Source organism: Lithobates pipiens, unplaced genomic scaffold (assembly GCF_037356315.1).
Source record: "Lithobates pipiens isolate NorthernLeopardFrog02 unplaced genomic scaffold, aLitPip1_a1.2 Scaffold_19, whole genome shotgun sequence".
In the NCBI taxonomy this organism is placed as follows: Eukaryota; Metazoa; Chordata; class Amphibia; order Anura; family Ranidae; genus Lithobates; species Lithobates pipiens.
Window position 1 is genome coordinate 75,659,785 of NW_027507764.1, and position 26,808 is coordinate 75,686,592.

Below are 26,808 nucleotides of genomic sequence, written 5' to 3' on the forward strand. Positions count from 1 at the left end.
CTGTTCATTCCTTTTTTTTTTTTTTTTACCAAGGATTGCTGTAGAGCTCCACTCCATTCCACTCCAGCTCAGCCCCTCCTTCTCTGAGCTGGCCGCTCAGCTAATTGCCAGCTCCTATCTCTCCACAGTTACTCATCTGTTGCTGATATCCTGCTCGTCAGTCCTGCCCACTTAAGCCATCCAGTCGAGCTCTGCCTTCACCTTGGTCACATCACAGAAACTATTGCCTGTGATCCTGTTCAAGACTTGATTTGCTGACATCCTTTCTGGCTCCAGATCCTGCTTGCTGTTCCACTACATTGATCCCTGACTTCTGGCTTGGCTGACTATCCGCTGCGGTTACTGAACTTTGGCTATCTTTTGACTACGTTTGCTCTTTTTACTTTTATTATTAAACAAGTGTGATTTAGCTGTACTTCTGTCTCAGCCCGATTTCATGGTTTCTGACATTGTATCAGTAGTTTGATGATCTGAGGACCCTTGCTTGTGATATAGAAGAGGAATTCCCAAACACCTGCAATACAGGTGTCTTCCTGTATCTCCTCAAAGTTTGTTGTAAAAAATATGTCAGGACCAAGAAGTTTCTTGCTTCCACCAATCACATTTAAACCTGCCTTGGTGATAAAGCAAAGGCTTCAGGAAGTGCACTTCCAGTGAACATGTGAGGTGCTCTGTGTATTCTGGCTACAGTAGATTCTAGAGAACTCACACTGAGCAAACTTTCTTTTTTTTATTACAGTTGGAGTCTATAAGTTAGCCTTCTCAGTGATTTCACCTATTGCCTATAATTACTTTTTTGAATAGGAAATAGTTATACAATTTTTTCTTTACTGTTTGTTTTTCTTTTGTTTGACTGTACAATAGAACAACATATGCAGACAACCCTTCTGCAGAATTGTTTGCAATCATTGTTACATAACACCAAATTTCTGCAACCTATTATTACAGCTTATGTTCGGCATAATGAAAATATTCCATTTTGTAACTGAGGGTTATTATTTTTAGGAAACTTTGTGTACTTCAGCGCGGATTCTGCGAATGGAGAAAGAACAGCCTATTCCCAGCTGGAAAGTGATTTTTCTGTGAAGCCGTCTACAGCTGCCGTTTGCCAGGTTAGACATTGTGTTCTCTGCTCTGAATCAAATCTGACATTATAAAGCTGGAGAGTGATATAATGAAGTTTGTATATAGTAATCATTATTATTATCATGTTCAGTTATGGCTATGTTTAATGTTGTGCTGTAATTGGGTTTTTCCATTTAGAAATATTTGGGACATGCTCAGCTTTCAATTATTTTTATTTTAACAGTTTAACAAAGTTTAAAAGCATCGAAGGACCATTTCATGTGAACAAACTCACACCTACTCAAGGCATGGGATATAATCATCCTCATCATCATCCTGGAGAATCGCCCATTTAACTAATACAGAGTCAATTCTAATTATGATGGAGACATCTGTTTACTTGCAATCACATATTATCACGTATCTGGTAGTAGAGCCTGATTGGACAAGGAAGGCTTCCCTTACACCTCTGACTCGGGGCCTCTGATAGTGTGAACAGAAGGCGCACGAGTTCAGAGTCACACGAGTGCCAAGGAGTCTTGCAGGCAGCAGGGCGGATGACTTTGGTAGGCTGGCGAAGTCACCTGAAGGTCAAGGCAGACAGGCAGCTGGTGCAAATGACATCAACGGATAGCAAGATCAGGCAGGCTGGGTCATGCATGGCAGTAATAATCAGATGCAGGGTACAGGCAGGAGCATAGTCAGGAAGCAAGCTGAGTCTGGAACCAGATCAGTGCAACAGGAACCAAAGGAGAAGGCAGAAGAGAGGTCACAGGACAAGCTGAGGTCAATGCAGGTGGAGTTCAAGGATGGTCAAGACAAACCGGGTAGATAACAGAGATCAAGATACAGGTTTCACAGGTCACAGGATGCACAGGAGCTGAAGACAAAGCAGCACTGGGGCTAGGCACTGGCTGGATTTAAATACTCTTATTTGGCGCCAGCGTCAATCACGGGTGTGAGCGGGTACACGCAGGTGCATGCAAGCATTGGCATGCTCAGGGATGCGCGACGGCTTCTGTTTGCATGCCAGTTCGCGCATGCACACTTCTATGCGCCAATGCCTGAATCCTACAAGTAAAGGGAATAGATGTTCTTATGTGCCTCAAAGTTCTTCTAGGATTACGAACTGGGGGTCCACTGGCATGTCCACCCTGACACATATATATAGCCAGGAGATGGATATATTTACCTATTCCTGCAATTGGGAGACACTTGTGGCATTGTTGCAGGGGGAGCTGTTTCCCTCTAGTGTTGAGTGTGATGCTGACCTGTTACTTTCTTAAACAGAGACAAGGCAGAGCAAAGCATCTTGGGATATGTAGTCTGTATGGATGGGATTCACCCTCTGGCTGAATTATGTGGAACCACAACTACCAGCTGGCTGGAAGAGCAGACCGCTGGGAGAGACTATAAGAGGGATGGATTGAGGCCTGGCATGCTCTCTTGGGACTTGGTGTGGATCTGTGTACAGGGAATCTGTGATAGTGTTAGCTGCAGCTGAGTTGTGGCCTGTACTTGCAGAATTATATCCAGCAGACAGCTCCCCTTAGTTGTCCGGCCTGGAGGCCATTTCCATCACATCCATCCTGCAGTGTTATCAGATTCGGGTGAGCCATGGTGCGGTGCGGTGCGGGGAAGGCTGGATGTCATCCCTTGAGTCACATTCCTGAGAGATCATCAGTGTGGTGAGCGGCAACAGCCCAATCTTATAGACACTGTATATAGGCACCATTGTCTCATCTTTAGTTCCAAGGATCTAGACCAAACATCATAGACACTATATACAGACATCTTTGCTTTCCGTTGTTCTGCTGTTGCTTGTAGTTCCACAGAAAGTAACATCTTTAACCTGTTCCCGACCAGCCGCCACAGTTATACTGCGGCAGAATGGCTCCCCTGGGCGAGCCACCATAGCTGTATGTCGGGCCTTCAAGATGCTGTAGGAGGCACGTGTGCAGTGTGTGCCTGGTGCCGACACGAGTCCCATTCAGGCGCAATGACCACCGTGACAGAGCGAGAACTGGGATCTGTGTGTGTAAACACACAAATCCTGGTTCTCTCAGGGGAGAGGAGAGAGATTGTGTGTTCATACTAAGTATAAACACCAATCTCTCTCCTCCCCTAGCCAGTCCCATCTCCCCCACAGTTAGAACACACCTAGGGAACACAGTTATCCCCTTGATCGCCCCTAGTGTTTACCCCTTCCCTGCCAGTGACATTTATACAGCAATCCGTCCATATTTATAGCACTGATCACTGTATAATTGTCAATGGTCTCAAAAATGTGTCAAAAGTGTCCAACTTGTCCGCTGCAATATCGCAGTCCCGATAAAAATTGCAGATCACTGCGATTACTAGTAAAAAAAAAAAAAAATAATAAAAATGGCTAAAATCTATCCCCTATTTTGTAGATGCTATAACTTTTGCAAAAACCAACCAATATACGCTTATTGCGATTTTTTTTTTTTAACAAAAATATGTAGAAGAATATATATCGGCCTAAACGGAGGAAAACATTTTCTTTTTCTTTTTTTGGAGGTGGAGGAGCTGAGGAGTAATAGTCTGCAGTAAGAGTTGTGCTGGAGGAAGAGAGGCCTGTATATACCAGAGTGTATATAAGTTGTCTCAAGTATTTATTCTAAATCCACTGGGCATCCCATACTTCCTATACCCCATCCAAGTTCAATCCCCTCAATAAAATACAAAAACAAAGCTAATGGGCTGTTCATTGCCTTGGAGTGTTTGAGGATTGAATGCCGGGCTGGGCAGCGTGACAGGTGGGCCAACAACACTTACCAGCCCCTACGGGGGTACCGCTACATAGGGTTGACCTGCATCATCCATTTAATGTTAATATAATCCCACCCAGAATAGTTTATGAGCCTGATATATGGGCATGTTTGCCATAATCCATCATTTGATGAAACACCCCCATGAAACAACATCACCCAAAGTGATCATTATCTCACTTGAAAGGCAATGAAGCATTTGATAAATAGGGGCTGTGGCTAGAATGTCTTGGGTTATTTATTTTCTTTTCTCTCTGTGTTACCAATGGAAGATGTTGTCCAGCAGATAAGAATACAAGGAAAAAGTCTTGCTGTTCATGGTAGCAATTGCAATACTTTAAAAATATGGAGATGAGCAGATCTGTCACTAAATTAGGCAAATTTAGCATAGTTCATCGCTTTCAGCAAGTGGATGCATTAAAGAGGACCTGCAAGGCAAGAAAATACAGGCGCTCATGTTGTCAACCTCTTTTTAAGGGGCTGCTGGCTTTATACTTGTTTCAGAACCTAGTAAGTGACTGATCCAGAATAAGCATGATATTATTATTATTATTATTATTATTATTATACAGGATTTATATAGCGCCAACAGTTTGCACATAACTTTACAACATGGGGGCAGACAGTACAGTAACAATACAATTGAATACAGGAGGAATCAGATGGCCCTGCTCATTAGAGCTTACAATCTAGGATGCAGGGTCAAGTGATACAAAAGGTAATAGCTGTGGGGGGATGAGCTGATGGATAAAATAAATGTAGAGGTGAGGGCAGAATAGGATTCTCTGAACAAAAGAGTTTTCATGGATCATCTAAAAGCAAACAGAGTAGGAAATAGTTAAACAGATTGGGGTAGGGAGTTCCATAAGATGGGAGAGGCTGGGGAAAAGTCTTGGAGGCGAGCTTGGGAGGAGGTGATGAGGGAGTTAGAGAGCAGGAGGTCTAGGGAGGAACAAAGATAACGATTTGGTTGGTATTTTGAGACTAGGTTAGTGATGTAGCTGGGAGTAGAGTTGTGGATGGCTTTATAAGTTATAGTTAGTATTTTGAATTTAATTTGTTGGGTGAGCTGAAGCCAGTGGATGGATTGGCAGAGAGGAGTAGCACTGAACAGCTGGTAAGGTGGATGAGTCTGGCAGCAGCATTCATGATAGACTGAAGGAGGGATAGATTATGTAGAGGTAAACCAACGAGTAGGGAAAAAGAGGGTGTTTTTCCCAATGTAAAGCACCGGGAATGCATAAAGGTTATTATTGGTGACAATGAACAATGCTTGAGCAGAATCTAAAAAAAAAATATTTTATTAATGGCAAGTAATAAAAACAGCAGTGTGCTGCACCTCCATTTAGAATAGCAGCCCTACAGTGAATTTATAGTAACTGATTAAAGTGCATCAACTCTACAAAACAAATGATGACACAAATGTAACATGACAATACACAATAAATAAAACAAAGCGTCTGCATGCCAAATATTGGTGCACAGGCACGATGTCATACGGCAAGAATCACATTGATTTTGCTATTGTCACAACAATGTGTGTATGTAAATCAAAATATGACATCTAGTCTGAGCATTGCCCCTATAGTGTTGAAACTGGTGAATAACCCCCGGATTTCCAAATGTTCCTGGATAGGTACTAATCCTTGGACACACCTCACGAGATAATCAACAGTGGAGAAAGTCAATGTGTTCAGCAATTAGAGATGGAAAATGGTGTTCCCTGTAACACTGTACCGCTGTATGGGAGTATGAAAAAAATTATTAAGGCAAAAAAGCTAAGGTCTTGAGTGCTTTCGGATGTGATAATATCAAGAAATCTTCCAATGCATACGGCTGTTGAGACTCAACATCAGTCACTGGCCAGGAGTAATATCTTGCATGCACTATAAAGTGGATAGTGATTGATCAAAGGCATTCATTGGTTGGCCTATCTTAAGTCACAATTAGTGCACATAAAGTCACATTGAAGATGAAATACCATTTCCACTCAGGGCAATAATTCCTGTAGGTGTCTGCTGTTATGGATTCGTGTTTCCCAGTATATAGTCTATTGTCCAGGGACACCTAAAGGGCGGTTATCCTGGAGCTCACAGAGGACTGAAGCACCACGCATTTACCTCTAATGACATGGGTAACATTCAGAGAAAGCTCCGCCAGTAACTGACATATCGTAAAGGTTCAGAAAATGTGTTGCTGTAATTGGGGTCTATCTATGCTGGGTGGAGGAGGGAGTATGGGGCGAAGAGAGGCTGGAGCCACTGATCTGTCAAAGTCAACAGATCAATGGACATCCAGACGAAGCTACGCTTGCTCTGAACATTACCCACTATAAAGTGGATAGTGAGCTCTGGGATAACCGCAGACACCTACTGGAATTATTCCCCTGACTGGAAATGGTATTTAATCTTCAATGTGACTTTATTTGCACTAATTGTGACTTAAGATAAGCCAACCAATGAATGCCTGTGATTAATCACTATCCACTTTATAGTGTATGCAAGATATTACTCCTGGCCAGTGGCTGTATGCATTGGAAGATTTATTGATATTATCACATCAGAAAGCACTTAAGACCTTATCTTTTTGCCTTAATAATTTTTTCCATACTCCCATACAGCGGTAAAGTGCTACAGGGAACACCAGTTTCCATCTCTTATTACTGAACACATTGACTTTCTCCACTGTAGATTATCTCGAGAAGTGTGCCCAAGGTTTAGTTCCTGCCCAGGAACATTTGGAAATCCGGGGGTTATTCACCAGTTTCAACACTATAGGGGCAATGCTCAGACTATATGTCATATTTTTATTTACGTACACACATTGTTGTGACAATAGCAAATTCAATGCAATTCTTGTCGTATGACATCGTACCGGTGCATCAATATTTGGTGCCCAGACGCTTAGTTTTATTTGTTATATATTGTCATGTTACATGTATGTCCTTGTTTGTTTTGTAAAGTTGATGCACTTTAATCGGTTACTATAAATTTACTGGATGGCACTGTAGGGCTGCTATTCCAAATGGAGGTGCAGCACATTGGTGTTTTTATTATTTGTCATTAATAAAATGATTTGTTGTTTAGATTCTGCTCAACCATTGTTCATTGTCACCAATAATAACCTCTATGCTTTCCCGGTGCTTTACAATGGGAAAAAACCCTCTTTTTTTTCCTATAGAATATGGCTATGGTGACAACACCTTACATGGTGAGTGACAAGGGAGCATTTTGCATAATTATAGTGGACACTGTCTTACCCGTTTTTTCTGCTCTTGCTCTTGGTTGTTCAATGAGGAGAGAGATGCAGTAGTCGAGGTGAGAGATGACCAGGGAGTGAATTAGAAGCTTAGTGGTGTCATTGGTTTGGAAGGGGTGTATTTTTAACCACTTCAGCCCCGGACCATTTTGCTGGCCAAAGACCAGACCACTTTTGCGATTCGGCACTGCGTTGCTTTAACTGACAATTTGATCACCCCTGCGGTTTTAATTTTTTGCGCTATAAACAAAAATAGAGCGACAATTTTGAAAAAAAAGCATTATTTTTTACTTTTTGTTATAATAAATATCCCCCAAAAATATATAAAAAAACATTTTTTTCCCTCAATTTAGGCCGATACGTATTCTTCTACATATTTTTGGTAAAAAAAACCGCAATAAGCAATTATTGATTGGTTTGCGCAAAAGTTATAGCGTTTACAAAATAGGGGATAGTTTTATGGCATTTTTATTAATAATTTTTTTTTTTACTAGTAATGGCGGCGATCAGCGATTTTTATTGTGACTGCGACATTATGGAGGACACATCGGACATTTTTGACACATTTTTGGGACCATTGTCATTTATACAGCAATCACTGTTATATAAATGCAGTGATTCCTGTGTAAATGACACTGGCAGTGAAGGTGTTAACCAGTGGGTGGCAGTGTAGGGGTTAAGTGTTCCTAGGGGGGTGTTACTAATTGTTGGGGGCTGGGCTTTCATTTAGTGAACACTGATCTCTGCTCCAATCACATGGAGCAGAGATCAGCGTCACTAGTTGCTAGGCAGAACGGGGAGATGCTGTTTACAACGGCATCTCTCCGTTCAGCCGCCCCGTGAGACGATCGCGGGTATGCCCGCTGGGACCTGCGACCAGACTCACGGGGGTCCCGACCAGCAGGCGAGTGTGTGCCGCCAGCGGCGCGCTGGCGATGGCAGGGCGGCATTAAAGATTGGACGTACCTGTACGCCAATATGCCTGCCCGTTCCATTCTGCTGACTTACATCGGCGTGTGCTGGTCGGGAACTGGTTAAGGTGTTTCAAAGCTTCGAACAGGGATTGGATGTGGGGCCGAAAAGAATACTTTATAGTCCAGGATTATACCCAGGACCTTGGCATGCAGGGACGGAGTGATAGTTGTGGCATTAATTTTGACAGAGAAATCAGGGGAAGAGGCACATAGGGGAGGAAATATTAACCCTTGCCGCTGAGCGTACGCAGATGTGCGTACTCGGCTTCCGGGGTTTATACCCACACCTGCAGGCATCATCCCGGTACTGTTTTGCAGAGCGGGCGATTGGCTTTCCAGCCATAACACCTTTGGGGTGAATTAGAGCAGAGACTGTGAGCCAGGTCTTCTCGTCCAATGTCAGTGCATGAACTCACAAATGCGCTTCTGGAAGAACGGTCAAACATTCCCATAGACACACTCCTAAACCTTGTGGACAGCCTTCCCGGAACAGTTGAAGAAGTTATAGCTGCAAAGGGTCGGCCAACTCAATATTGAACCCTACGAACTAAGACTGGGATGCCATTAACGTTCATGTGTTTATAAAAGCAGGCATCCCAATACTCTTAGTAATATAGTGTATGTAGCAATGACTCTTTTAGCATTTGCTAGAATGTTTGGGTCTTCTGGCACTTTCCAGGGGTGATTCCTGTCACGGTCCCTACCGTGTATTTTGGACAGCCAGGTGTAGTCACGCCTCAAGTGGCTCTGGGTGGTATTGAACTCATGACTGCCAGTAGTTGTTCCCGTTACCTTACCTCTGAGCCACACCTCAGTTCTATTCTGCCTGCTTTCCAGCCATGTCTAGTTTTGCATAAGTACTGTGGGCAATTCTGTTTGTACCTGTCACTCTTGGATCAGCTGTGGCAGGTTACCTAATCAGCTGGGTATAAAACACTGCCTCACTCTGAGGGCTTGGTCAGTTCATTGTCTCTTGTTGCCAAAGGTTCCTGAGTTCCTGTGTTCCAAGACTGACCCCGGCTACCGACCCTGGCTTGTATATCGTTTATTCTGTCTTCTGGAATCCCTGACTACGGCTTTACCTGGACAATCCTTTGGCAAATTCCTGTCAAGCCCCCATGCACAGATTCACAGCCCAGGTAGCTTATCTGTTTGTTACTGTGGGCTGTGTTTATTTGCAAGGGTGAGCCTACATCTCTGCAACATGGACTCCAATCTAGGTAAGCCCTTACATAATGAACTGACCAACAGGGAGTCCGCAGAGATGTACAGGATGCTCACCTCCCTTGCTCTACAAATCTCCAGCTTGGGCCAGACCATTGCTGAGCTGCAGCAAGAAGTCCGTTTGTTTAGAGGCACAGTACACCCAACCCTGGAACCTGCATGTCCAGAACCGTTTGTTTTGATGCCTGAGAAGTTTGATGGTAATCGTGCATCCTTCTTTTGTTTTAAGATGGATTGTGAGCTGTTGTTTGCCCTTAAGCCTAGGACCTATGCCACTGACTTTATTAAGATTCGTGCTTCCATCAACCTGCTCACTGGACAATGCAAAACATGGGCTCATCAGCTTTTACAGGAAAGGAGTCCAGTCTTGGATAGCTGGGAGGCATTCATGTTTGCTCTGGATTCTTACATTCGTGTTTCTAAGACCAGAGTTCCCAAGTCTACTCTTTGCTCACGTGGCCTGCGGGAATCCAAGGACAGAAGTACCCGGTACAGATACGACTCCATGCCATCACAGTATGTTCCAAGTCATGAAGCTGAAGTCCTTACCCCACAAAGCCTAGACGCTCCTAAGGTCACACGCACACCTTCCCTGGGAGACGTAGAACCCATGGAGATAGGGGCCATCCGGCTCAAGCTATCCCAAGGTGAAAGAGAGCGGAGGAGAGACTGTGGTCTTTGTTTTTACTGTGGGGGGAGAGGGCATCTTATATCTCTCTGTCCAATTCGCCCACCTCGGTCTAAGGTTCTCCAAGTGGGTACTTCTAGGATCCTTCCTGCTGTCCCTGAATCTCTGCCTGCTATCCAGCTTGAAGTTCCTGTGCCGGTGTCCCCGCTTGAAGTTCCTGTGCCGGTGTCCCCGCTTGAAGTTCCTGTGCCGGTGTCCCCGCTTGAAGTTCCTGTGCCGGTGACCCCGCTTGAAGTTCCTGTGCCGGTGACCCCGCTTGAAGTTCCTGTGCCGGTGATCCCGCTATCTCCTGACTGTACGTATGCCTCAAATGGCACCATAGTCCGTAAGCAGGACCTGAAGATTTTCGAAAGAGCCTTGCGAGCGACGAAAGCCTACCCAACTGGAACTTCTAAAACTAAGAAAGCCCAAAAGAAATAGGATGTTCCATGCTCTGAGGGCATTCCTAAGGGGAGGGAACTGTCACGGTCCCTACCGTGTATTTTGGACAGCCAGGTGTAGTCACGCCTCAAGTGGCTCTGGGTGGTATTGAACTCATGACTGCCAGTAGTTGTTCCCGTTACCTTACCTCTGAGCCACACCTCAGTTCTATTCTGCCTGCTTTCCAGCCATGTCTAGTTTTGCATAAGTACTGTGGGCAATTCTGTTTGTACCTGTCACTCTTGGATCAGCTGTGGCAGGTTACCTAATCAGCTGGGTATAAAACACTGCCTCACTCTGAGGGCTTGGTCAGTTCATTGTCTCTTGTTGCCAAAGGTTCCTGAGTTCCTGTGTTCCAAGACTGACCCCGGCTACCGACCCTGGCTTGTATATCGTTTATTCTGTCTTCTGGAATCCCTGACTACGGCTTTACCTGGACAATCCTTTGGCAAATTCCTGTCAAGCCCCCATGCACAGATTCACAGCCCAGGTAGCTTATCTGTTTGTTACTGTGGGCTGTGTTTATTTGCAAGGGTGAGCCTACATCTCTGCAACATGGACTCCAATCTAGGTAAGCCCTTACAATTCCTACCTGGACCTCTTGAAACCAATGCTGTATTAATGTCCTTGGGTCCAAAGGCCATACCACACTATAGGTCTACCATCTCAAATCTGCCCCTGTTGGATTTGTGAGATTCGTGGAGTTCAAAGTCCAGGCTGCACAGAATTTCCAGGCTGATGGTCTCTGCTCTCCTCTGCAGGGAGGTCAGGCTACACCTTCTCTCCTGGGGTTTGTTCTCCCTTCACTCTTCTGCACATCTCTACACAGCAGTCTCCTATTCTATTCCCTGAAACTCTGCACACAGCATTTCCCTGCACAGTACAGCCTCCCCTGGTTCCCTTCCTAGGCTCTCCACACTTCTATACAACCTCCAAACACTTTCCCCTCTCCTCCTCTGCTTCTCCCTACTACACTGTGCAGCTCAACCCTTCAGCTGCAGTGAAAGCACCAGAAAGATTGGGCTGTAAACACCAGCATCTTATAGGAGCTGCCAGCCAGAGCTACCCTTACAATTGTTACTTAGCAGCAGAGAAAAAACAGGTCTCCTGCCCTTCTGGTACAATATTTTTATTGCAGAAAGCTCAATAACAAAACAGTCAATCACCCACTTGGTGTACAGTACATCAAACATATCACAATGACATGGTCAATGATATGAGCAACTAGGCATTTTAGAGATATACAACTCCCTTGAGTGTCCTAGGGGTATAAGCCGTAGGTCCACGTAAGTCACCTAGGCCTCAAGGGCCTACGAGCCCATGGTTCTGGTGCACTAGTAAACGAATAGAGATGTGACATGCGTAGCTCTACTGGATCTCCCCACCAGGGGGGGTCGATGGTCTTCTGCCCTTCTAAACAGAGCTCTGCTGGGTGCGGGCAGGGCGGCTGATAAGGAGCAAACAAATACTCTTGCGCATGAGTGTGATGACCCGGTTATCTAATGTTCAAAGGATAAGTCCTCAGGCCTTGCTGCCCTCCAGGATAGGGGTGTCCTAGCAATCAAGAGAGGAAATAGAGAAAAGAGGATGCACCAGCCTTGTACATTATCCTTTAGTAGATGTATTTGTAAAAACAGATTAAAAACTACTCACAAACATGTGAAGATAATTTGTTTTGTAAAAGTCTCCAAATCGTGGCAGTCAATCTAGGTAGGACAGTCTCCAGATGGTGAACGAGAGAACTTCAGGACCACTGCTGGCTTACATGTTTCAAAGGGATACCTTCTTCCTCAGAGCCTAGGAGACCGTCGTACCTAGATTGACTGCCACCATTTGGAGTATTTAGCTGTCTGCCTGGAGTTCAGCTTTTAGGGCTGGTTCACACAGGCGCGACTAGCCATGTGACTTGAGAATTCAAAGTAGTATGACAAGCCATGCCCTCTTAACGGCAATGGAACCATTCAAATCGGTGCAACTCAAGTTGCACCGACTTAGAAAAAGGTTTCTGCATTACTTTGGGACAACTTCAACGCGACTTGCATTAATTTCTGTTAAAGAAGTGGTATGCAAACCTCGATATAGTCGTGCAGGGATGTCTTTGAAGCTGCACTGATGTGAACTGCCAGTCAATGCAAGTGTTCATTGTTATAGAGGAAGTAAACCCTGATGGGATTTACTTCCTCTTTTTTCTCCTGCAAAGGAAAAGAACAATGCATCGCATGCTAGCCCTTTATGTTTCACTTACCTGCAAACGAAGCCTGCAAAGTTCTCGCTGTCCCCGCTGGTGGCCATATCCCTCTTCATCCTCTTCCTTCAAGGGCTGTGGACTCTGACTCTTTGACTGGCCGGAGTCGTGTGACATCCATGTGTGTGGGAGCCGCCGATCGTGCCCTTTCTTCAGTGAGCATGTGCCGATCACATTGACTTAAACGTATTTGGTAAATATCTCCTAAACTGTGCAGGTTTATGAGATATTTCCAGTATCCAGAGGCAAGCCTTATTATAGGCCCACCTGTAGGTAAAAGTGGTGTAACTAGGTTTACAACCACTTTAAAGTAAGATGACCAGATTTTTTAAATGAAATCCAGGGACATATTTTTTTTTAACTAGTAATGGCAGCAATCAGCGACTCTTTGCCCACCGACACCCGACTCACAGCCTGTCAAGTCGAAAGCCGCGTACACACGGGCGGACTGTCTGGCCAACTAAGTCCGTCAGACAATCCGACGGACAGTCCGTCCTACTTTCGTATGAACGGACTTGACCACACACGATGAACAAACAGTCCGTTGAAAGCTTGCGCGATGATGTGTACAGCACGTACGACGGGACTAGAAATAGGACGTCCAATACACAGCAATGCAACCTTCCGCCGTGTAAATCCTTTCTGAGCATGCGCCATACTTAGTCCGTCCAACTAGCCTACTCACGAGCGGACTGTCCGCTGAAACCAAAGTTGGACGGACAATATTACGGAAATTCCGAAATACTTAGTCCGCCAGACTGCACGCTGAAAAAGTCAGCTGAAGCCCACACACGAGCGGACTGTCCGCTGAAATGTGTTTCGGCGGACTAAGTTGGACAGACAGTCCGCCCGTGTGTACGCGGCTTTACTCTCCGGACCCCGGCTACTACTGTGTGGGGAGCGGAGGAAGATCACTGCACCTGGGAAGGCAAGGAGATAAACAGGCAGGCGGCTGGCCAGGACTTGAGCCAAGACAGAAGGACATGCGAGCGGAGCTGTATGGGCATGTGCCTGAAACTGAAGACCCTCTGCTCCGACCAGTACATGATCATCAGAAAGGAGCACAGATAATGGGATAAAAATAACCCCCCCTAAGCTAGTAGGAGCAGCAGAGCAGGGAGGGGTGTAATTCAGATTTTTTTTATTATTATTATTCTGCATTGGTTGTCTTTGAAATTGCCCCAGCCATTGTTTAAATCCAATCCAGGCACAAAACCGGGGACAGACTTGGTCCGGGGATAGTGTCCTCAATCCAGGGACTGTCCCCGGAAACCGGGGATGTCTGGTCACCCTACTTTAACCACTTCCCGACCAGCGCACGACGATGTACGTCGACAGAATGGCACGGGCAGGCATATTGGCGTACAGGTACATCCAATATTCGATGCTGCCCTGCCATCGGGAGCGCGCCGGCGGCGGCGCGCTCCCACGCTGGTCGGGACCCCCGTGAGTCCGGTCGCGGGACCCGCGGACTCGATCGCCGCGGGCATCCCCGCGATCGTCTCACGGAGCGGCCGAATGGAGGAAATGCTGTATAAACAACATTTCTCCATTCTGCCTAGCAACTAGTGACGCTGATCTCTGCTCCATGTGATTGGAGCAGAGATCAGTGTACACTAAATGAAAGCCCAACCCCCCCACAGTTAGTAACGCACCCCTAGGAACACTTAAAGGGGTTGTAAAGTAAAAATTTTAATTTTTTTAAAATAACAAACATGTCATACTTACCTCCACTGTGCAGCTCGTTTTGCACAGAGTGGCCCCGAACCTGCTCTTCTGGGGTCCCTCGGTGGCTGTCTCTGCTTCCTCCCGCAGGTGCTTCTCACGTTAATGCGAGCTCCCTCGCATTGGTGAGAAGCACTGCGGGCGCGCTCCCGTGATACAGCCGGCGGCTATAGCCGCTCGCTGTATCACAAGGCCCCGCCCCCCGGCGCGCTGCGTCATTGGATGTGATTGACAGCAGCACGAGCCAATGGCTGCGCTGCTTTCAATCCATCCACTCCAGCCAATCAGCGGCCAGGCTGAGCGGCGAAGAGGACGGCGGGGGCGAGCGCGGGATTTTCGAGGGGTCAGGTAAGTAAAATGGGGGGACTGGGGGCGCCAGCAGTGTGAGATGTTTTTTCACCTTAATGAATAGAATGCATTAAGGTGAAAAAACATTTACCTTTACAACCCCTTTAACCCCTACACTGCCACCCACTGGTTAACCCTTTCACTGCCAGTGTCATTTACACAGGAATCACTGCATTTATATAGCAGTGATTACTGTATAAATGACAATGGTCCCAAAAATGTGTCAAAAATGTCCGATGGGTCCCCCACAATGTCGCAGTCACAATAAAAATCGCAGATCGCCGCCATTACTAGTAAAAAAATAATAATAAAAAATTATTAATAAAAATGCTATAAAACTATCCCTATTTTGTAAACGCTATAACTTTTGCGCAAACCAATCAATAATCGCTTATTGCGATTTTTTTTTTTACCAAAAATATGTAGAAGAATACGTATCGGCCTAAACTGAGGGAAAAAAATGTTTTTTTATATATTTTTGGGGGATATTTATTATAACAAAAAGTAAAAAATAATGTGTTTTTTTTCAAAATTGTCGCTCTATTTTTGTTTATAGCGCAAAAAATAAAAATCGCAGAGGTGATCAAATACCACCAAAAGAAAGCTCTATTTGTGGGAAAAAAAGGACGTCAATTTTGTTTGGGAGCCACGTCGCACGACCGCGCAATTGTCAGTTAAAGCGACGCAGTGCCGAATCGCAAAAAGTGGTCTGGTCTTTGACCAGCAAAATGGTCCGGTCTGCAAGTGGTTAAAGCCCAGGCGATGTACAAAAGGGGATTTTTTTTTTGGTTAGCTGGAGTGTACAGGCTGATTCTAGAGAGTGCCCAGGTAAGATGATGGGATTGTAGTGTAATCTGGCTCCCCAGGATAGTTTTGTTAATGTACAGAGCTACAGCAGCAAATTATTCCTTAAAGTAACCTAAGATTTTTGGAATTATGATTTCAGTGGCCTGTCTGACCATGACATTAGACTCCACATTGTATCCAGATGCCTCAGCTGCTTAATTTCTGAAGACCAGTGTAAGCATTAGAACAAAGAAAATACAGCCGGCTGCTATGTAATGATCACAGCAACCAATTTCATGTCTGAATATCACACAGTGCTGCCATTGGGGGATTTGTCATCTATTATTCTCGCTGCTACTTTTTAGGGGATAGGAAATGTTGTTTACCTGTGCTGTACGAAGCCTCCTCAGTGTACACAAGAAAAACATTATAGAAGGTACTCAGCTTAGTCACCGTCTATTTCCTATTAAAGTCTTGATGCTGATTGTAATGAGAAAAGCAAAACAGCAAGGTCGGGGAAGTAAACAGAGGCGAGTTCGCTGTGCCTGGGAATAAAAACATAACCTCTTTATTCCAGAATGAATTATTCAAAATATTTATGCCGCAAATCGCACATTTCTGGATGAAGGAGGGAAATCCCTACTGTTTATTGAAATTGCTGCGGCCTCTTCTGCTTATCCGTATTTAAATTCTCAGCCGGTGTTTGGGGTGATGATTTCTGTTTTGTTTTCACACAGCGATGAGTTGTTCTCTGACTAAATGTGTACGACGACAAATTGTTTTAGAATAATAGCTGGTGATGCCTGAATTACTGTTTGCTTCTGTTTTTTGCCAGTGCGCTGGAGATAGAAGTAACCCTTAAAGTAAACTTGTACTGTGGGTAAAGCACCCGCAAACACCTTCAGAGTATAGCAACATTATCATTTAGTTGTCATTTCTGCTGATTATACGTACCTTACCTATTATGTAGGGCTAAAACAACTAATCGACAAAATAAATTATAATAGTTATTATAATAGTTGTCAAATTTTAGTTGGTAGCCGATAAGTTGGCCTGAATACAGAATGCATTATTTATTGACATTTTAGGAAACACAGTGCAGCACATATACTACTCAGTACACTGTCCCTATATGTCAGTAAGTGCCAGAGAAATTGTGAATGTGTGAGAAGCAATGCCTCCTAGGACATGTAGTCCTGGGAAGGAGAAGGACGTGATTCTAAAGGCAGACATTTGTTTACTTTGCTATAGGGGTGCTCTATACTGTATTTTGTGGCTTGCTATAGGGCCACTCTAAAAGCAGGAGTAGCCAGGAGCACCAGCGGAGGACCCCAGAAGAGGATCGGGGCTGCTCCATGCAAAACCATTGCACAGAGCAGTGGGGGCTGGTGAAGTTTTAGGATGGACCTCGCCCTTCCTTTTTGACCACTCCCACTTCCCATAAGCCCCACCCCTTATAGAATCCATCCACTCCGTCTCCTGTATTCCACTTGCTTCCACCCATAGTGTCAGGAGTATACAGCTCAGCATCACAGAGCAGAGTATACAGCTCAGCATTACAGATATGGTATATATCTCAGCATTACAGATACCGCTATATAGATCACCACCACAGATACAGTATGTAGATCAGCACTACAGATACGATATGTATGCTATTACCTTTTTTACCACCACCCCCTCCCTTTAGAATGTAAGCTCTACGAGCAGGGCCCTCCTGTACCTTTTGTATTGTACTGTAATTGTGTTGTCCCCCCCTATACATTGTAAAGTGCTGTGTAAACTGTTGGTGCTATATAAATCGTGTATAATATGTAGTACAGCACCACAGATATGGTATACAGATCATCCCCACAGATACAGTATATAGATCAGCACCACAGATACAGTATATAGATCAGCACCACAGATACGTATATAGTTCAGCACCACAGATACGGTATATAGCTCAGCACCACAGATACGGTATATAGCTCAGCACCACAGATACGGTATATAGATCAGCACCGTAGATACAGTATACAGATCAGCACCGCTGATACAGTGCATATCTTGTTTAGGGTGGAGAGGCAGGGAGGGGGGTTACTGTCATTCACACTGTGAGAGGGATCACCTCTGATCCCCGCATTCAGTCACTCACCTTTGGCTCTCTGTACACCGGCTCAGGCTCAGCTCTGCACCCATCCGCCGCATCTCCGCTCCCTGCCTAACATCACAGAGTCCCGGGTTGCAATAAAGTATTCTCTGCAGTGTCCGCACTCCGCACTGGCTCCAGAGAAACTGCAAGTAAAGCCATAGTGCTGAGAAAGTGCCACCCAGTCGCCCAATGAAAAAAAATGGACAAGAGCCAGGGGCAAATCACTAGAGAGTGGAAGTGTGTGCGGGCGCACAGCTTGCTCCCTGCACACACCCTAAACACTGGCAAATCAGCTTCCCAGCTTGCAAGTAGCTTGGACCTACCTGTGAGTTGACAATAAAGGAGTAGCAACACATTGATCAAGTCACACCTTTGCTTTGCAAACATTTAAAGTGTATCTACATGCAGGTAGCTAAAATTAAATATTGCAGCTTACCAGTACATAGATGCAATGGTTGACTTAGTTTTCCTATTTTCATTTTTCTCCCCCTTTATTTTTACCTGTTGACCCTACTAGTAACAACACACTTCCTGTCCTAGGGTGGCAATACTCGCTTACTGTACAAACTCTATGCAGAAGCAGCATTATAACCCTAATTTGCTCTGCACTAGGTTGACATTAGCTGACTGATGGAGAGAAATTGAGGTAGAACAGAAGCATTGGAATGCTAGTCAGTACCGGTGTGCAAAAGTGTATTTGCTTTGGAAGAATAAATCACCTCTAACATTGGGTGTCCTATGTGTGTGGATGTTGTTGCATTATATAAAACTATCAGAATCGTTTTTTACATTTTAGAAGGGAGTTCTTTGAGACTGTCCATAATTTTAAAGGGTGCTTTGACTGAAAAAGGTTGTGAAAAACTCCTCTAACAGTGTGAGACTGACAGCACTGTGAAACATTAAAGCCCTAACTTACTTACAGAATCCCTTATAATTATATACCCCATATGCCTCCCTGGGCCCCTATTTATCCCAAAATATTACTCTATTGCCCTATAATTGTAATGATGGAAAAACATATCTGTCTTGTGTAGCACCCTGGATTTTAGGCAGTGTTGCATCTCACAAATTTACTTGCCAGGTGTAGTTATCTTGGTTAATTGGTAGCGATTTTTGGCCTTGTTGCACGTTTCTCTTCTACCACTAGGTGGCCGGGTACTTGGTGGTACTGGGTACGAGAAGGACAATGCAAGGTCAGGTTAGGGGTATATGTGGTATCTCAGCCAATGGGCAGGGGTTTTCTTGGATCCATTGGCCTGCTGGGAGAGCCTATATATTCGGGTGGAGTCAGGTGATCTATGTTCTGTGCCACCTGGATGGCTGTCTGGGTGGACGTGTGTCGTTTTGCCTGCATTGCTAGGCCAGAGATGGGGCCTATCCCGGGCACATGATGGTTCTGTCGGACAGAGAACCTGTCCTGGTCAAAGGTAGAAGGGAAGCTGTCTCCAGTAAGGGCTATCTGCTTTATTACCAGGGACTACAGTGAGTAACTGAAGCAAGTACTGGAGCAGCATTCTCACCAACCGGTCACCAACGGTGAAGAATCTGGAAACTTCAGTGGGTATGAAGCCAGAGACCCATCCAGCGGAGGTGACGCTTGCAGAGCAGCCTTTTGTGCCAAGCCAGGGACTGAGGAGGCCAGCAAGGGTGAAGCTTGAGAGGTATATTGAGTGCCAAGCTAGGGACTTAGCAGAGAAGAGGGGATAACACTTGAGGAAGATACTACCGTGAGGAGTGGTGGAGTACATAAAGAAAGAGGGTCGGAACTTTAAATGGGGTGTGTATATTGTGGCTAATTGAAGGAGTCAAAGTAAAACATGAACAAGTATTTATTTGTTTGCCATAATTGAGTAGGTACATGGCAGACAATACATGTGCAATAATGGCACATAATATAACAAATCATGTATCCAAATCATTCACAAAGTATAAATAGAATATACAATAGTATTATCCTCCATAATAAAAAATCACTACAATATAACAGTTCACCATGTAGGTATGTATCCATTGTATCTAGGTTAATCCCAACGCATTTCATGGGATATATCCAATCATCAGGGGCGGATGCTGGATACATCTATATAAAGAGAGGTAAGTATATCAAAATCAACCATTCATAGACAAAAATTGGCAAAAAATAAATATACATACAGGGAGGAAAGGGTAGTCATCCCTGTAGGACTCACATATCTGCTTAGTGTGAAACAAACACACCGCCAGGGTGCTAGGGCCAGAAGGAATGCCTGGTCCGGAAGCTATGGTTCAACAGGAACACAGGAAGCATAAATGTAGGTGTGACCCAGAGTATCTGGAACAGTAGGAAAAATGGGCTCCATTCTGTGGATCAATAAAAATATGAATACCAAATGGTGCTGAAAATATAAAGAAGTAAACTACTCAAAGAAAGGAGCCCAAATAGCATGAGTATGAACTGGTATCAAAACAGCGTAGGTCCCCAGAAATTGGAAAAGTCCTGGGATTGAAAACACATATGAAATAAATGTCATAATGATAGTGATAGTTACATAGTGTTGCTGATATAGGAGTAAAGGCCAGCGATATCTGGTGCAGACTGCACAAGATGTGTATCAGTCAGAGAAATGCATAATGCATCCGCCCCTGATGATTGGATAGTCTCGGGCGTAACCTAGAGGCAATGCATACATACCTGCATGGTTTTTGGATCCAGGCAATATTGTGAACTGTTATATTATAGTGATTTTTTATTATGGAGGATAATACTATTGTATATTCTATTTATACTTTTAACATGTGAATGATTTGGATACATGATTTGTTATATTATGTGCCATTATTGCATGTATTGTCTGCCATGTACCTACTTAATCAAGGCAAACAAATAGACACTTGTTCATATTTTACTTTGACTCCTTCGATTAGCCACAATATACACACCTCATTTAATGTCCCGACCCTCTTTCTTTATGTATTGAACAGGGATGAGGATTGGAGGAGCTTAAGGGATTCGGTGGCAGTGAATCAGAGGGTCTAGTGAGGGACCGGGAGCTCAGTGTGCTGAAGAACTACAAGGAGCGATTGTAGCATGGACGTAGCATAAGGGGTTGCAGGGGTCACAATCGCAATCCGGAGAGAAAGAAAAGTGGGCAGCGGACTTTAAATTAGGTCAATCACTATATAAAGTAAACATGTAGGATATAGAACAGAGTTGCTTTTATGGGTTCCAACAAAGAAGGGTGCATTTGAGTAAGAGATGTATACCAAGAAGCAGTCTTAACAAAGAACATTTTATTATACCATGTAAAATCATGTATAACATATTGAATACCACAAAAATGCATTTACAGAATCGCATACACGCAGGGTATGCTGAAAACTGCATATAAATATTGACACCATGGTAGTAAGCATAACAAAGTAAAAACAGGTCCTGCACAAAGTGGGCCACTGGAAGGGCTGAATGATGTTACAAAGTTTACAGTAAAACAAAATAAGAGACATAAAATCATCTGGATGGACATCATGCATCTATATAAGCCCGACGCGTTTCGTTGGGGTATACCAACTCTTCAGGGGCGGATGCAATGGTGATCTATAAGGAAACATAACCATATGGTATAATATTGTACCTGAGTAATAGGAATAAATAATGTGTAAGGGACAGGATGGACATCCCTATAGGTACTCACGTCAGATACATAGATGTGAACAGAGGATGAGAGCCGTTAAACAGGTCTGGCATGGGAGCTTAGGTAGAGACATGTGGACAAGCAGGGAGCACTGTAGATTCACCAGGGTAAATGTGCTATTGTGGGTGATGCTGAGCCAAATATTCTGTGAATTGAGATCAATAATATATATTGAATATATGGTATTATATTGATAGAGTGTGAAAAGCCCATACACCAGGTCAGATGAAGAACTAAGCATAGATGAGAAAACAGATACTCAAAAACCACCAAATGGGAAAGAGAAAAAAAATAAAAAAATATCCTAAGTGAGATAGTGAAGGATCCGAAAAGAAGGAAGAACAAAGTGCTGAAAGTATAAGTGAAACCTATGGTGATTTACCTTGTTGGTTCACAAGGAAATGGGGAACCAGAATCAAAAGTTGAATGCTTGCATATGAGGTGTTGCCAGAAATACAAACAGCAAGTGAGGTGAATTTAAATGCTCCCAGCTAATACAACGTGTCCCGCCCAGCGTCACATGGGCGTGGCAAGAGGAGGGAGGCATCCATGCCAGAACGAAAAAATCCACCCATACAGGCTCAGGTACCTCCCCAATGTCAGCCTAGCTGGAAAGAAAAACATGCTCTTGCGGTGCGATGTCAAAGGTGTCGCACACACCGAGCGGTGACGTGGCGCCGATGCGATAGGGAGCACCCATCCACCACAAGCGGGGAGGAAGGGAACAGGTGGAAGAGGGAGGAGTGCCAAAAATCACATGAAGGGAAGAACTAAGCATAGATGATAAAACAGGTACTCAAAAACCACCAAATGGGAAAGAGAAAAAAAAATCACAACCCTGCCCCTAGCTCCAGGGGGCCCCTGCAGCCTCCCTGTCATATTCTCATCTGCCCTGGAGCCTCACAGCCACACTCCAGTACTGGGCTTCTACTTTGCCTTCCACAGTTCACACCCCTCTGTTCCCATTGGCTGGGAGAAGCTGTGAGACATTGTCTGAATGGAGAGGAGCACGAGGTGAGAACAGCTCAGGATGGGGGAGTGTCTGTGCTGTGTGCTGGGAGACAAGAGGAGGAGAGTGTGTCCTGTAGCCACGATGGAACCAATGTCACTGGTGAGGTATGACACTGCTCAGTGTCTCTCCCAGTCACCATCTGGGATTTTCTGTACCCCCCCCCCCATCTGGGGATATCTACTTACCCCTCTTCCCTGACAACTGGGGAAAAGACACACACCTCCAGGGAGGTGACCTTCCCCCAACACCTGCCAAAACTGACAGAGAAACCTTCAGAATTTGCTAATACAAATACCTTAACACCTCCTCGGGGGGGCCCTAAAGGGCTGCAGGCAAATTGCAGCAGCATATGTCACCATCAATTGCAGCAGCATGTGTCACCATCTATTGCAGCAGCATGTGTCCCACCAAATTGCAGCAGCATGTGTTACCATCAATTGCAGCAGCATGTGTCACCACCAATTGCAGCAGCATGTGTCCCACCAAATTGCAGCAGCATGTGTCCCACCAAGTTGCAGCAGCATGTGTCCCACCAAATTGCAGTAGCATGTGTCCCACCAAATTGCAGCAGCATGTGTCACCATCAATTGCAGCAACATGTGTCCCACCAAATTGCAGCAACATGTGTCCCACCAAATTGCAGCAGCATGTATCCCACCAAGTTGCAGCAGCATGCGTCCCACCAAGTTGCAGCATCAATCGTCCCACCAAATTGCAGCAGCATGTGTCCCACCAAGTTGCAGCAGCACGTGTCACCATCAAATTGCAGCAACATGTGTCACCATCAATTGCAGCAGCATGTGTCCCACCAAGTTGCAGCAGCATGTGTCACCACCAATTGCAGCAGCATGTGTCCCACCAAATTGCAGCAACATGTGTCCCACCAAATTGCAGCAACATGTGTCCCACCAAATTGCAGCAGCATGTATCCCACCAAGTTGCAGCAGCATGCGTCCCACCAAGTTGCAGCATCAATCGTCCCACCAAATTGCAGCAGCATGTGTCCCACCAAGTTGCAGCAGCACGTGTCACCATCAAATTGCAGCAACATGTGTCACCATCAATTGCAGCAGCATGTGTCCCACCAAGTTGCAGCAGCATGTGTCACCACCAATTGCAGCAGCATGTGTCCCACCAAATTGCAGCAGCATGTGTCCCACCAAATTGCAGCAGCATGTGTCACCATCAATTGCAGCAGCATCTGTTCCACCAAGTTGCAGCAGCATGTTTCACCACCAATTGCAGCAGCATGTGTCCCACCAAATTGCAGCAGCATGTGTCCCACCAAATTGCAGCAGCATGTGTCCCACCAAATTGCAGCAGCATGTGTCCCACCAATTTGCAGCAGCATGTGTGCCACCAAGTTGCAGCAGCATACGTCCCACCAGATTGCAGCAGCATGCGTCCCACCAAGTAGCAGCAGCCTCACATCAAAACCCCCCTCCCCTTACTTGATTGCATAGACATGGTGCTTCCCATAGGGGCACTGTGTCCGGGGTCGGACTGGGTCCTGCATCCGAACACTGCACTTTTTTTTCTTTGACTGGCTGGGGGGGGGGTCGTTGGCGTCACCCAGGAGTCCCCTATGGACGGGCCGCCCCTGCTCTGCATCCACCATGCCTCGCAACCCACTACATACAGAAGGATGTCAGCTATCCCTGGTTCTGGAGGTTCTCATTAAATCAAAGGAGGCCTGGGACATTGCTACACTTGGATAAGGCAAACATCTGATGGCTGAAGTAGAATGAGAGGCAAAAGTACTGTACTTTACTAACACCCATCAATCACCTCCATCTTTTATTACTCTCTGCTCGCCCCTCCGTGGCTCTCCTTATTCTCTTAACTCCATTCTTTCCACCCATAACGTTTTAATCCCATTCCTAAATATCCCCCTCTTTTCTCCCTGTTGCAGTACTCCCGAGTCCAACTTACCCCCCTCCCGCCTCCTCATGCTACTAGCCTTAAAGCTGATGTCCATGTTTCATGTCACTTTAAATAGTTTGTTTGGATGAAGCTGGTCCAAACTAGACACATGCAGAACAAAAATTTGTTTACTTTCAGATAGATTCGTTATGTTACTAATGTTGTTTTTACGTTTTAAAAGTTTCATTTATTCATTTGCTAACAAATTCCAAATTTTTGGAACAATTTGAATTTGGATTGATCGAAAAATGATTGACCGATCCAAATTCTGTGTGAAGAATAGCTGGTTATTAAGGAGTGGGCCAGAAATCCAGCCGCCGTGTCTTTAACAACCGATTAATTATCAGCTGAGTCATCGGTTGTTAAGGACGCTACGTCCGGCTTCCCGGGCCTTCTTGTCCAACAATGTCTGACCTCATAAATGTGCTTCAGGAAGAATCAGGGCTGGACTGGGTTAAAAATTTGGCCCTGGATTTCATCCAGACCAGCCCACTTTAATTTTGCAAACAAGCACAAAAACAGTATATAAAACTATATGCAATTGTGAAAAAAAAACATAAGTAGCATAACATAAGGAGTCCTCACTAACCTCTTTTATTATTTCACTTATTCTCCTCTGTATTTTTCTCACCTTTCTCACATCACTGCGTGAAGTTGAGGGCGAGCCGCGCAGCCATTACTTTGTCACTGAAACCGACCCACTGAGCCATCGGCCCACCGGGAACTTCTTTTCACCAACTTTATTTCTATATAAATGCTGTTTGGGGTCATTGGTATAAATAATATATGCAGTTTTGGGTTATCATTGTAACATAATTGTTTTTTACAGATTCGATTTTGGTATCAGTTGTCAGAACACTCAAAAATATCTGTTTTGAAGAGGGCACTCGTGAGTCAGGATTTGCAGCTGTTGCAGGAATTTAGTGGTGGTACAGCAAAAAGATGGACAAAGGCTACAGTATATATTAAGAATATGTTGGATTCAGGAGACCCGGCTCAGGTAAGTGGTCACTTACCCAACCATATGACAATTGTAATTGAATTGTATATGCATAGATGCCTTAAATTGTACTTCTTTTTATGATAGCAAATAACTAAGTGCTATGTACCAGAATATACAAAAGAGGTTACATATTTTAAAGAAAACAACACAGGAGAGGTGAACTCATAGCTCCCAAATGTCCCTGATTTCGAGGTACTGTCCCTGATTTGGAGCAATGTCCCTCTGTCCCTTATTTTTTTTTTTTGTACATATCTCCATTAAGGGGGACGTGGCAAGGGGTGTGTCCTATGCCTGCATACTTTTGCTGATAGGTGTCCCTCATTCCCATCTCAAAAAGCTGGGAGGTATGGGTGTACTGTATACGTGCAGGAATTTGTTCCAGCTCAACCCTGTGTTGCCCCGGAATTTCCTCTTCATGAGCAGGTCGGGTGGTACAGTACAGAAGAAAAAAAAAGGTCAAACGCCTCTAAAAGAGGCGTTTTTAGCCCTGTGTCCATGAGTGCTAAAAGTGTTTCTAAAGCCAACCTTTTTTTTTTTAATTTTAGATTGAGTAGGGGGGTAAAAAAAACCCTGTTCCATTGGGGAGATTTCAGCTCACTTCTTGTTATATAAATCAGGAAGTGAGAAGAAATCTCTCCAAAGTAAGGCAAATCCTTGCTTGTTGTCCCTGGAACACGTGTTCCCATGGTAAGATTTCCCTTCTATTCCCGTTCTGGTAAAATCTCAAAATGTTTTCCCTCACTTTCAGATGCAGTGACAATGATCACCCGCGTAGCTCCCAACTGTCCCTGAATTTCGAGGGACTGTCCCTGATTTGTAAGAAAATCCCTCTGTCCCTCTTTCCTCCTCATTTGTCCCTCATTTTGGTCTGATCTATATAGTTGTATGTAAAATGCACTTTTTATCTTTCAAAAAGTGTTTCCCAGTTCTAAACATTTCATACCAGTTTCTAATTGTCTACATTTGTAAACGTCATAAGTCATTATGAAGGCATAGTAGCGGTAAAAAAAGAACTTGTGGGTTTAACTAATCTTTTTTTTTGTATAATTCTCCTTTAACCACTTGCCGAGCAGCCGCCGCAGTTGTACTGCAGCACAATGGCACGGCTGGGTGAAACGGCGTTATGTAACGTCACTTCACCCTGTGGTCACTAGGGGCGCGTGGCTGCCCACTCTCCTGCTTACCCACAGAGCCAATGTGAGTGCCTGGCGGTCACGATTACCGCCGGGCTCCCACAATCGCTCGGGGCACAAAGAGAACTGGGATCTGCGTGTGTAAACACATAGTTTACGGTTCTCTGAGGGGAGAAGTGACTGATCGTCTGTATATACAGAGTATGAACAGCAATCTGTCATCTCCCCTACACTGTCCCCCCCCCCCCCCTTTCAGTTAGAACACACACTAGGGAACACATTAACCCCTTGATAGCCCCCTAGTGTTAACCCCTTCCCTGTCAGTGACATTTACACAGTAATCAATGCATTTTTATAGCACTGATCGCTGTTTAAATGCCATAGGTCCCAAAAATGTGTCAAAA

At 44.7% G+C, this 26,808-nt stretch overlaps 1 protein-coding gene across 3 annotated transcripts in view; it reads left to right on the plus strand.

The window, feature by feature from the left end:
* MALRD1 (MAM and LDL receptor class A domain containing 1) overlaps positions 1-26,808 on the plus strand; it is a 696,170-nt gene that overhangs the window by 204,720 nt on the left and 464,642 nt on the right. For all 3 annotated transcript variants that reach the window (XM_077490931.1, XM_077490932.1, XM_077490933.1), the window contains 2 exons: positions 1,006-1,112; positions 25,098-25,268. In XM_077490931.1, coding sequence (XP_077347057.1) covers positions 1,006-1,112; positions 25,098-25,268 — 278 coding nt within the window. The remainder of the gene's footprint in view (positions 1-1,005; positions 1,113-25,097; positions 25,269-26,808) is intronic.